Raw genomic sequence first — 12,356 nt, forward strand, 5'->3', positions numbered from 1 at the left:
TCTTTTTCTTTAATCTCCATGTCTTTCTCTCCTGTGGGCAGCCTCTCTTTCTTTTTCTCTCAGCTCCACTTTCTTTTCTCTCAGTTTATTTCCATTTTTGTTTTATTCTAGTTCTTTGTTTCTTTTCCATGTCTCGCTTGTGGTCTGCCATCTTGATTTGTTCCTTCTGCCTCCAGTCTTGCCCGTTCCTGTTTCAGGGTGTCTTTGGTAGTCATGGTTTCTGCTTTCTTGTGTTGGGGCACCCTCTGCTGTTTACTGCCTGAAATGCTGCTTCTCTGTTGCCTCCTTAGGGTTGCTTAGCAACAGAGTCTTTTTTTTTAACTCCTTCTACCTAGCTATTCCCAACAGAGTTAGAAAGAAAAAAAACCCATTCATTTGCAAATGTGTTTTGCTGGTGTATGGTGACTCACAACTGAAGTCCCTTTGTTTAACAGAGATCCTTGTTAAACCCTAGTGCCTCTGCCTTCAGAGTACTCAGAAGGGAGAGACCAAAAAACTTACAGACCTTTGCTTTTAAAAACAATCTCCTCTAGCCTGCTTTACCCACAGCTAGCAGGGAAAGAGAAAGAAAAAATCCTACTGGCTTTTGCTTCTAAACCCAAACCTCTCAGTCTTCCTGCAGATAGCTAGCAGGGAGAGAAATAAAAACCTCACTGGCTTTTGGATTCTATCTTATCTATCTATCCCACCTCTGCCACCATGTCATGGTATAATTCCCTAGTGGCAGATGATGTGGAAAAAGTTGAAGTACTCAGTGCTTTTTTTGTCTCAGTCTTCACAGACAAGGTCAGCTCCCAGACTGCTGCACTGGGTAGCACAGTATTGGGAGGAGGTGAGCAGCCTTCAGTGGTGAAAGAACAGGTTAAGGACCATTTAGAAAAGCTGAACATGCACAAGTTCATAGGTCTGGATCTAATGCAGCCGAGGGTGTTGAGGGAGTTGGCTGATGTGATTGCAGAGTCATTGGCCATTATCTCTGAAAACTCGTGGTGATTGGGAGAGGTCCCGGAAATTGGAAAAAAAACAAATATAGTTCCCATATTTTAAAAAGGGAAGAAGGAGAATCCGAGGAACTACAGACTGGTCAGTCTCACCTCAGTCCCTGGAAAAATCATGCAACAGGCCCTCAAGGAATCCATTTTGAAGCACTTGGAGGAGAGGAGGGTGATCAGGAACAGTGAACGTGGATTCACCAAGACCAACCTGATTGCCTTCTATGATGAGATAACTGGCTCTGTGGATATGGGGAAAGTGGTGGACGTGATATATCTTGAGTTTAGGAAAGCTTTGGATACAGTCTTCCACAGTATTCTTGCCAGCAAGTTAAAAAAATATGGATTGAATGAATGGACTATAAGGTGGGTAGAAAGCTAGGTAGATCGCCGGGCTCAATGGGTAGTGATCAACGGCTCAATGTCTAGTTGGCAGCTGGTATCAAGCGGAGTGCCCCAGGGGTCGATATTGGGGCCGGTTTTGTTCAACATCTTTATTAATGATCTGGATAGTGGAATGGATTGCACCCTCAGCAAGTTTGCGGATGCCACTAAGATGGGGGGAGAGTTAGATACTGTGCAGGGTAGGGATAGGGTCCAGAGTGACCTAGACAAATTGGAGGATTGGGCCAAAAGAAATCTGATGAGGACAAGGACAAGTACAGAGTCCTGCACTTAGGACAGAAGACTCTCATGCACTGCACCAGGCCGGGGACCGACTTGGTAAGCAGCAGTTCTTGAGAAAAAGACCTGGGGATTACAGCTGGATATGAGTCAACAGTGTGTCCTTGTTGCCAAGAAGTCTAACGGCATTAGTAGGAGCATTGCCAGCAGATCGATTATTCTCCTCTATCTGGAACTGATGAGGCCACATGTGGAGTATTGCGTCCAGTTTGGGGCACCCCACTACAGAAAGGATGTTAACAAATTGGAGAGAATCCAGCAGAGGACAATGAAAATGATTGGGGGCTGGGGCACGTGACTTCTGAGGATAGGCTGAGGGAATTGGGCTTATATAGTCTGCGGAAGAGAAGAGTGAGGGGGGATTTGATAGCAGCTGTGACAGAGTCAGGTGAGATGGCTACAGGAGAGTGTTAGAAGGCAGATATATTATTCTCAGATTAAGTAGATCCCTTTTCCTTGGGTAAGATAACAAGGGCAGTTCCAGAACAAGCAGGAACTTGCTGGAACCAATTAAGGCAGGCAGGCTAATTAGGACACCTGGAGCCAATTAAGAAGAAACTGCTAGAATCAATTAGGACAGGCTGGCTAATCAGAGCACCCGACTTTAAAAAGGACATCACTTCAGTTTGGGGTGTGCATGCAAGGAGCTGGGAGCAAGAGGCACTAGGAGCTGAGAGTAAGAAGGTGTACTTCTGGAGGACTGAGGAGTACAAGCATTATCAGACACCAGGAGAAAGGTCCTGTGGTGAGGATAAAGAAGATGTTTGGAGGAGGCTATGGGGAAGTAGCCCAGGGAGTTGTAGCTGCTGCGCAGCTGTTCCAGGAGGCACTCTAGACAGCTACAGTCCACAGAACCCTGGGCTGGAACCTGGAGTAGAGGGAGGGCCCAGGTTCCCCCCAAACCTCCCTCCCAGAGGGAGGAGTTGACCTGGACTGTGGGTTCCATCAGGGGGAAAGTCTCTGGGCTGTTCCCCCACCCATACGGTGGATCAGCAGAGACTATGGGGATTGTTCTCCTTTCTTTTCCCCACGCTAGTCAATGATGAGGTTATCTGAGTAAAACAGTAGATTTGAGCCACAAAAGTGGCCAAACTGAGGGCTGCCGTGAATCTCTGAGGCAAGCAAATCCACCAATAAGTGCAGAACCCACCAGAGTAGAGGAGGAACTTTGTCACACAGCCTTCAACTACCTGAAGAGGGGGTTCCAAAGAGGATGGAGCTAGGCTATTCTCAGTGGTGGCAGATGACAGAACAAAGAGCAGTGGTCTCAAGTTGCAGTCGGGAAGGTCTAGGTTGGATATTAGGAAAAATCTCCATCTTTAGAGGTTTTTAAGGCCTGGCTTGACAAAGCCCTGGCTGGGATGATTTAGTTGGGGTTGGTCCTGCTTTGAGCAGGGGGTTGGAATAGATGACCACCTGAGGTCTCTTCCAACCCTAATCTTCTATGATTCTATGAAGGGTTTTCTTTCTTTCATGTACATTCTCCACCTAGTTCTCAGGTAGAGGCTTCGACAACGCAAATGTCAAGATTAGGATAATTTACATTCTACTATCAGTGACAGAGAAGGGAAAAGACTGGATTCTTTGAGAGGGAAGCTATTCTCATCATCTTCTCTAACTAATAACCCATTATAACTCGATCCAGTTTCACCTGTGGGACAAAATTTCTCTGTTCACCACAACCCCTCTGATGACCACTCCAGAATGGCTAATGCCCTCATTAAAGAGACAGATTATGTTGCTAAACTGAGGGCATCCTTCAAAATTGGTAGCAATAACAATAACTCTCAGAAGACATGCCTGGCTACCTTCCTTTTCTCTTCCCTAGGAAATGAAGTCTAAGGTCACCTTTTAAGAGGAGATTTCTTGCACCTCTTTTCAGATACCAAAGACAGAATTACAACCTTATTCTTTGTCATCATCATCTTATTTCAAGGGTAGACAGTGCTACTAGAAACAACAACCTTCTACTTTTCAGTCATATGACAGATGCCCATTTAGATCCAAGATGAAGCAAAAGAATTTGTCCACCACTTCTTTACTAGCAGTTAGTCTGCAGGTTTGACATGATGTTCGAAAGTGGCAAACCAACCTTGGAGTCTGTTTCCCTTGCATTTGGAGACCATTTAGGCCAATGTTACACTGAATAGCTAAAGATCACCACTGACAAATAGGTTCTGGACACTATAAAAATGGTATATTATCCAGTTAGACACCCTCTTCCCAAACCAACTGCCCTCTCCCTTCCTCTTAGGGACCACTTCTTACAAGTTGGTGTTAAAAACTGAAATCAACTATATACTAATGGTGGGATCAATATAGGAGATTCCAGTAAATCTCAGGAATCTGGGGTTTTACTCCCACTATTTCCTAATTCCAAAGAAAGATAGAGATCTTCATCAGATATAAAATAAACAAGTGCAAAGGATTCACTTCAGAATGTTAGCTCTAAGTTCTATTATTCCTTCATATCCAGTCTAAATTGGTTTACTGCTCTCAGTCTCACACACCTTTGTTTTGCCACAGGGCAGGACCATTTGCAATACAGGCCTTTGGCTTTTCCTCAGCATCCTGAGTCTTTACAAAATGTTTATCTGTAGTGGCAGCTTTTCTCAGAAGACAATGGATTTTTGTGTTTCCATATTTAGACGATTGGCTCCTAAAAGCAGCTTTAGAGGAGAAGCCAAAAAAGGTCACATAATTCACATGCTCTGTGTTCCAAAGTTTGGGTTTCTTAATAAAAGAGAAGAAATCCTTGTTGACCCCATCACAGAATGTTCTATTCATAGGAGCTCAGGCCGATTCCAAAAAGGGATTACCTTCTGGAGGAAAAATTCCTGAAAATAAAATGAACCATTTAATCTCTACTTCAAAGTTCATCTCAGAAAGTAAAGTTCTTTCTATTATTAATAAGTGGATGGCATCATCCACATATGTCTTGCTTATGCAAACTTAAGGATTAAACTACTTCCTCACTGCTTGGCAAAGAGCTTCAGACTGAGGTGCGGGGGGCAGACAAAACAGACACCCTGGTCCTCCAGGTTGGGCTTTAGGCACAGGGCTAACAACCCTGTCCCATAAAAACCAAAATATGTTACGGAAACAGCGATGGAGAAATCGACCATTACTGTGTGTGATAGTCTTCAAGAGTCAATGACTCATATGACTGCCAATGGTGAAAGCCAAAAGGAAGCCACTGGCATGAAGACTGAAGTGCTCAATACCAAGACAAAGAACAAACTTGGTTTGTGGAACATACGGATAATGTATGAAACAGGGAAGCTAGCTCAAGTCACAGCAGAGATGAGACGCTACAGCTTACACATTCTGGGTGTCAGTGAGAGCAGATGGACAGGATCAGGAAGATAAACAACAGCCTCGGGAGAAACAATGACAGTGATGAAGAAGTAAAGGACAAATTCTACCTTACGCTCCAGGCAGAGTTAGAGAGAGTACCTAACTATCATCATGGGAAACCTGAATGCCAAGGTCAGTAAGGACAACACAAACAATGACAGAGCAATGGGAAGACATGGATATGGCACCATGAATGAAACTGGAGAAAGGCTTGTTGATTTATGTAATATGAATGACCTAGTCATTGGCGGAACCCTATTTGAACATCATGAAATTCACAAGCTGACATAGTGTTCTCCAAATGGGAGAGATAAGAACCAGATTGACTATATCATGATAAATGGCAATGCTCACTGACAGATATGAAAGTGAGAAGGGGTGCAGATGTTGGCAGCGGCCACCACCTTGTGACATAGACATTATGATATTGACAAGCTAAAGTCCCTTGAAATACAGAAAGCCTTCGTTCTGCAGTCAACGAACAGGTTTCAAGTACTTGCAGACCTTGATGAAGAGGAGGGGAATGCAAATGAGGAGATCCAGAGGAAGTGGGACAAAGTAACAGTAATTTATAAACAGAGCATTGAAGCCTATCTAGGCTCCAGGTAGAAGAGAAGGAAGGAGTGGATTACACCCAGCACATGCAATGTCATAGAAACCAGACGAGCTCTGAAGAAAAAAGTTTTAGATATAAAATCCCAGAAGCTAAAGGACAAATACCACAAGCAGTATAGTAAGGCACACCAGAAGGTCAAACGCCTTGTGAGAGCGGACAAATGGCATTTTGTTGATAATCTGGCAACACAAGCAGAGGATGCAGGTGCTCGTGGTGAACAAGGAACCATCTACAAAATGATGCGGCTTGTCAGTGGTAAACAGCAGACACCGACAAATACTCTCATCAGGAACAAACAAGGACACCTACTAACAACTAAAAAAGAACAAGAAATGTGCTGGACAGAGCATTTCAAAGAATTGCTGAACAGGGAACCACCTAAAGACGAAGCAAACATCCAGGAGGCAGAAGGAGATCTTGATATCAACACAGACACCCCAGTTAAGGAAGGGATCATTCAAGCCATGGGTTACTCACTGGAGAATCTAATAGATCCTTTGTTGCTGCCTTTGCCAGTGTCCTTTGTTCCTGTGAGGCTGGGCTGAGTTTGTCCCATACATGCCCTGATGAGGTGTGAACTGCCACTCTGTTCTTGGAGAGTTTTGCCTGGGCTTGTTTTAAGCCATGAGGACACATTTTCAGCCTCATAACTAAATACATGAAATTACAATCTATAACATTACTATAGCAACAATGCTCAGTGCATCATAAGCCTTATGAAGACACTCGACATGACAAACTTTGCATTGGATACCACACAATCATATTAAAAGGATGAACATTAGGGTGCAGGATATTCCCTCAAGATACAGAGTGTCACAATAACTTAAGTCACTCAGGGATGTGAATAATCACATGGCTGAGCAATGTAAGTTATACTGACCTAAGCGCCGGTGTAAACAGTGCTATGCTTCCGGGAGAGCTTCTCCTGCCGACATAGCTACCAGCTGTTTTGGGAGGTGGAGCAATTAAGCTGATGGGAGAGCTCTCTCCCGTCAGCATAGAGTGTCTTTATCAGAAGAACCTCTGTAGTACTTCTAGTGTAGATGTGGCGCCAGTTGCATACATGACACCAGTCATGCCTCCCTCCCTTTTATGCTCAGTGTTATAGAAATACTGTCACAGGGTACCTGGTCCCTGTGAGTAGAGCTGGACTAAGCCCCCTTGTGTCAGAACAAGTGAACCCAATCCAGACAATTAAAGATGGTTGGGCTATACCTGAGGCTTTAAAGGGCGGGGAATGAAGGAGGAGAGGGTGATTGAGACAGGCTCGGCCTGTGAAAGAGAAGACATAGTGGAGTGGAGCTAAGTCCAATAGTGTGTCTCTGGAGGAAGGGGCTAGGTGGCTGGGGAAGCAGCCCTGGGGCTGTCGCTCCAGGAAGGGAGGACAGCTGATTAAAACTGAGAAGCTGTCAGGAGAGGAGCGCCAGAGATCCCTCTGAGGAGTGGCCCTGAAGTCTGAGACAAAGGAGAGAGTTAAAAGACTGTTTTCTGTTTGTTTACTTGCCTGTTTTAAGAAAATAAACCATCCTCAAGGAGATTAGGAGTGGCAGTGTGTGCTTGGAAGCTGGGAAGAAGCTCCACCCTGTGACAAATACATAGTGATCAGCTAAACTAAGGCGCACATATGGATCATAAAAATATAACCAAATATTCTTACATTCATCACTCGTTTTATGACCCACTACAAAAATGTGTATAACACACCCGGCTGTCTACTAACCCTCCATTGTCCTATGACTGCAGAGGTATTAACTGCGCACTTCAATTTAAAAGGGCTCCTACACCATATGTAAGCTGATGCTCACCTGATGCTTACACCCTGATGCTTAGCAGTCTGTCCCACCTTATATTTAGCTTGGACACTGATTACTTTTTCTGGGTATGAAGAAGAGCTCTGTGAAGTTCAAAAGTTTGTCCTTTCTACCAACAGAAGTTGGTCCAATAAAAGATATTATTTTACCCTTGTCTCCCTCATATCCTGGAACAACACAGCTACAGCAATAATGTGACACAAGTGACATCCCTAGAAAGCTAAAAGTATATCTCAAACATACAGAGTACAGACACTAATTGTTTTCTGCACATATCATTCCATCCAAAATGTCAGGACCTTAGGGCCACAAATTGCTTTAGGCAAGATGTTAAAATCCTGCACCAGTTGCTATGCTTGATATCTGGGAAATATTTCTGGAGAAGAAATTGAGACTCCATCTACAAGTCTTTATTGGCATTGGTGGAAATAGTTTGAGGAACACTTGCAAAGTAGGTTTCCATTCTTCAACAGGCCGTCTTTTGGTAGGAGGGTTTTAGTGGGTTGGTTCCCAAATAATTCTTTAAATTCCAAAGCTCTGGTTTTATATGGCGGGGGGAACCACTTCCACTTCTATCTATTATACTAGTCTAATGCTTAAAACTACTTTTTTATTTTCTACTTATGTAATTCACTGCTCACTACTTCGTATTAGTCAGGCGAGAACCTGTGCTACAGAATGTGAAATCTCTTACCTGATTTTCTTTCTGCTAGCAGGTTCTCCTCTCATCAGTCCACTGTGCTAATCTGATAAAACAACTGGAATACAATTCATAACAGATTTTTTTCCCTAAAGGGAGATTTAGACACATAATAGCTTGACAATTAGCTATAATATACCAAGTATATGTCTTAATGCTACTAATAAGTTGCTGAAATATTTCTACAGCTTTGGAAGAATATTACTGATTGACTGAGTTGAAGAATTAGGTTTAGTTCTGAAGCCTTCAGCAATTATATTGATGTCTCTCCAAATTTTAAATTAACCCATTAGTAATGAATGAGGGGAGAAATGGCTAAGAGAAAATTATCACATAATAAATCTTGCATTTGCATTAGAAGATTAGTTTCTTGGAGTTCTGTTTAATCCACCACCTGTGTGAGAATGGGATTGAAGGGATAACACTATGCTTTTTAGAACAGTGCTTACAATGATTTTTGCAGGAAAGATAGACACAGATACAGGCTGGCTCCAGGTTTTTTGCCACCCCAAGCAAAAAAAAAAAAAAGCTGGAGTGCCGCTGCCAAAGCCAAAAAAAAAGCTGGAGTGCTGCCCCTTGAAAAGTGCCGCCCTAAGCACATGCTTGGAACGCTGGTGCCTAGAGCCAGCCTTGCACTGATATCACTGGTACACTATTTAAATGAAATTGATATGTCAGCAGACTAATTTTTCAGCCATTGTTACTGAGAAAATAGTTTTGGTGAAACCAGTGTCAGTTTTAAACCACCTATTTTTTTCCAAATATACATAAAAATATTTCAAGATTGTTTTTGACAAAATGTTAAATCAACGATATAAGAAGTGTACTACTGTATCAATTATTATTATTTACTGAATTAAAGGTGTCGCAAACTTCCCAAAGGACTGAAAAACTGGCAAGCATTTTTAGACCTCAAGAAAAGAATAGATGATTTTAGTGAGTCATGTCCTCTGTTGGAAATGATGACTAATAAAGCAATGAAGCAGAGACATTGGAATCGCATTGCTGAAACAACAGGACATCAATTTGATGTGGAATCAGATTCTTTTTGTCTTCGAAACATCATGGAAGCACCACTTCTTAAACATAAGGATGATATTGAGGTAAGTACATACATTGCTTTTGATACTTCAATTTATATTTTCAGGAAAGAACAAAATATTACTTGTATAAAAGTTATATATAAGGACTTTTTGACTATGAAATCAAACACTATTCTGAAACAATGCATGGTATGTTAAATAGTTGTTGTCCATTATAGAATCATAGAAATGTTGGGCTGGAAGTGACCTCAAGAGGTCATCTAGTCAAATCCCCTCTTTGCTGAAGCAGGTCAAGGTATACCTAGATCATCTCTGGCAGGTCTAATCTGTTCTTAAAAACCTCAAATGACTGGGATTCCACAACCTCCCTTGGTAAGCTATTTCAGTACTTAACTATCCCTGTAGAAAGTTTTTCCTAATGTCTAACTTAAATCTTCCTTCCTGCAGATTATACCCATTACTTCTTGTCCTACTTTCAGTGGACATTGAGAACAATTGATCACCATCTTCTTTATAACAGCCCTTAACATATTTGAAGACTATTATCGGGTCCCCCCCCAGTCTTCTTTTTTTCAAGACTGAACATACTCAGGTCTTTACCTTTCCTGAACCTTCTATCATGTTTGTTGCTCTCATCTGGACTCTTAAAATTTGACATAATAATCCAGCTGAGGCCTCACTAGTGCTGAGTAGAGTGGAATAATTACCTCTTATGTCTTTCTTATGCTGCCCTTGTTAATGCACCCCAGAATGACATTTGCTTTTTTCACAAATGCATCACCTTGTTGACTCATGTTCAGTTTGTGATCCAGTAAAATCCTCAGATCTTTTTCTGCATAGCTCATTATTTCCCATTTTGTATTTCTGCATTTAATTTTTTCTTCCTAACTGAAATTTCAGTGTATTTGTTCAATACTACATCACAAAACAAATTAAAGAATCTTAGCCAGAGATATATACCCTGTCCTATTTAGAATTAAATGCAACTCCAAAACATCTCTTTCATCCTCCAGCCAATCAAAATACAAAAGTATGAAGACTACAATATATAATCTGCTTCAGACTGAGGTAATTGATTTTGCAGGGAACAAGAAGGCTTAGGAGGGTATTCCATTCCCACTCTGATGCCCAAGGGCTCAAAAAACTGAGGAGCACTCAATTTGAAATTCTTAAATAGATTTTTTTTCCAGAAGCTACAGTTCAAGTTGGAGACCCTAAATTTCACTGTAGTAGCTATTCTCAAAAGAATTTTTTAAATTTTTCTCTAGCCTTGATTTGAAGAACCCCTACCAATGCACTGCATGAACCTCCCATAGGAGATGTCTTGGCTTCACATGCAACAGACAATGTTGTTAGTGTGCTGGTTTTCCTTTGGTCTGTCTGCCCCTCTATCTTCCAAAGTGTCTTCCAAAGTGCTAGTTAACACTGTTTTCCTCTGGCAAAAAGGGTTCATATATACCCATGTTGAGACTGCCTGCTCAGAGCACCATTCTTGGAAAAGGCTCACAAAGCTGCAGTCCCACAGCTCAGATTCTGTTCTGAAGCAAGATGGATTTGTCGTCACCAAGAGCAGAATGACACCACATGGTCATTATTACTTCTGGGAATAATCAGATATCAATCTCCACATAAGTTTATTTCTGTCAGAGAACAGGATTCAGAAGCTGGTGGCCACGGGGTGCAATGTTATTCAATCTCTAGTCACATCTGTCAGTGATGGTCCCTTGAACCAACATACTGCTGAGTCCTGAGAAATTAAATCTAGCTACATGAGATTTGAGAGGTAATAATTAAAATAGGTTATTCAGATGCTTTTATCATATCCTTAGTCTGGAGAAAGTATTCCTGGGGCCTGGTCTATACGTAAGGCTGTATATATAGAGAGAGCTAAGCCATTAACATATAAGGACCCAGTCAAAGCAAGGGCAAAGCTTTTTCTTTTTTCTATGTTTTGTTTTAAATTCTTATAGTAAGTCTTAATATGAGCCAAAATCTTCAGACATTAAAAGCCAAATAATAAACATTTCCAGCTCACTAGAAATGCAAGTGGGTGTAGGATTTTCCTTTCTTCCGGACATAAGAATTCTTGGAGCTGCCTCACTTCTAATCTCTACACCAATGAGGAGAATTCCCACTTAGGATCAAAATCTTATATTAAAAACTCAGATGAAGCATCCCTTTGATCCCTTGTCAGAAGTGCCCTTAGATTTTTTTAAAAGGCTTATCTCCTTTCAATCATTTCAGCAAAGAGAGTTTTCAGAAGTTAAGGTCTTATTGGGGAACAGCAGCTGTGCACCTCTTCATGAGGACGAAGTTGTATTGAGAGTTAATTCTTTATTCCCAAAATAAACCCAGTTACAAAAAATTATTTTTCTCATCATTTTTGCCCACTATCTAAAAAACAAACAAACAAAAAAACCCAGCCCTTTAAAAACCAAAGAAAAACAAAAAACAAAACAAAAAACATCCACTCTTTTGGCATACTCTTGATGTCAAAAGTCTAAAAATCAACACTGAATGTAGTAAAATCTCCACTTCTCTTGGCTATATACTCATCATAAACAAATGAAAAACAAGCAAAGAAAAACAGAAGAAACATTGCAGTTTGTTATTAGATGGCTAAATGGGTGCATTTCAGGTGCTTTCAAAGGTAGAAACCTTTTTTTCCTTTGAAAATTTATGCTTATTTATTCAAAGTAATTGAAAATTCAGATATAACATACAGAGAGAGAGAGAAAGAGAGATGCAGTGGCCACCTGGTCATGTTGCCACACCATCAGTAAGATTAACCATTTAAACATGTAGGCTTCATCAGTCCCTGCATTGGAGGTAGGGATTTGCACATTATGCTCAACTAGCAACTGATTTATTTATTTTTTATAAAAGGAGACATGTCCCCTTGGGACTGTTACCTGATGTGCTGAGACTACTTCTGAGCCCATTTTCTCTGCCAGTTTGGGCCTCCAGAACCCTGCCTTATTGAGCCAGACATGCCAGTCTGCTCCAACACAGACCCAGAGTCTGAACCATGCCCCACAAAGATGCAGACTTAATTGAAAACAGCTTAAGAAGTGCTTCTGTCTCTAGCACCCAGACACCCAGCTCCCAATGGGATCCAAACCCCAGATAAATCCATTTTACTCTGTATAA

At 41.5% G+C, this 12,356-nt stretch overlaps 1 protein-coding gene across 1 annotated transcript in view; it reads left to right on the top strand.

Annotated features, from left to right (window-relative positions):
• The window catches only part of DNAH8 (dynein axonemal heavy chain 8), a 621,721-nt gene that overhangs the window by 292,192 nt on the left and 317,173 nt on the right, over window positions 1–12,356 (top strand). The window contains exon 36 of the mRNA XM_075064269.1: window positions 9,026–9,266. Within this exon, the coding sequence (XP_074920370.1) occupies window positions 9,026–9,266 (241 nt within the window). The remainder of the gene's footprint in view (window positions 1–9,025; window positions 9,267–12,356) is intronic.

This window comes from Chelonoidis abingdonii, chromosome 3 (assembly GCF_003597395.2).
Source record: "Chelonoidis abingdonii isolate Lonesome George chromosome 3, CheloAbing_2.0, whole genome shotgun sequence".
Lineage (NCBI taxonomy): Eukaryota > Metazoa > Chordata > Testudines > Testudinidae > Chelonoidis > Chelonoidis abingdonii.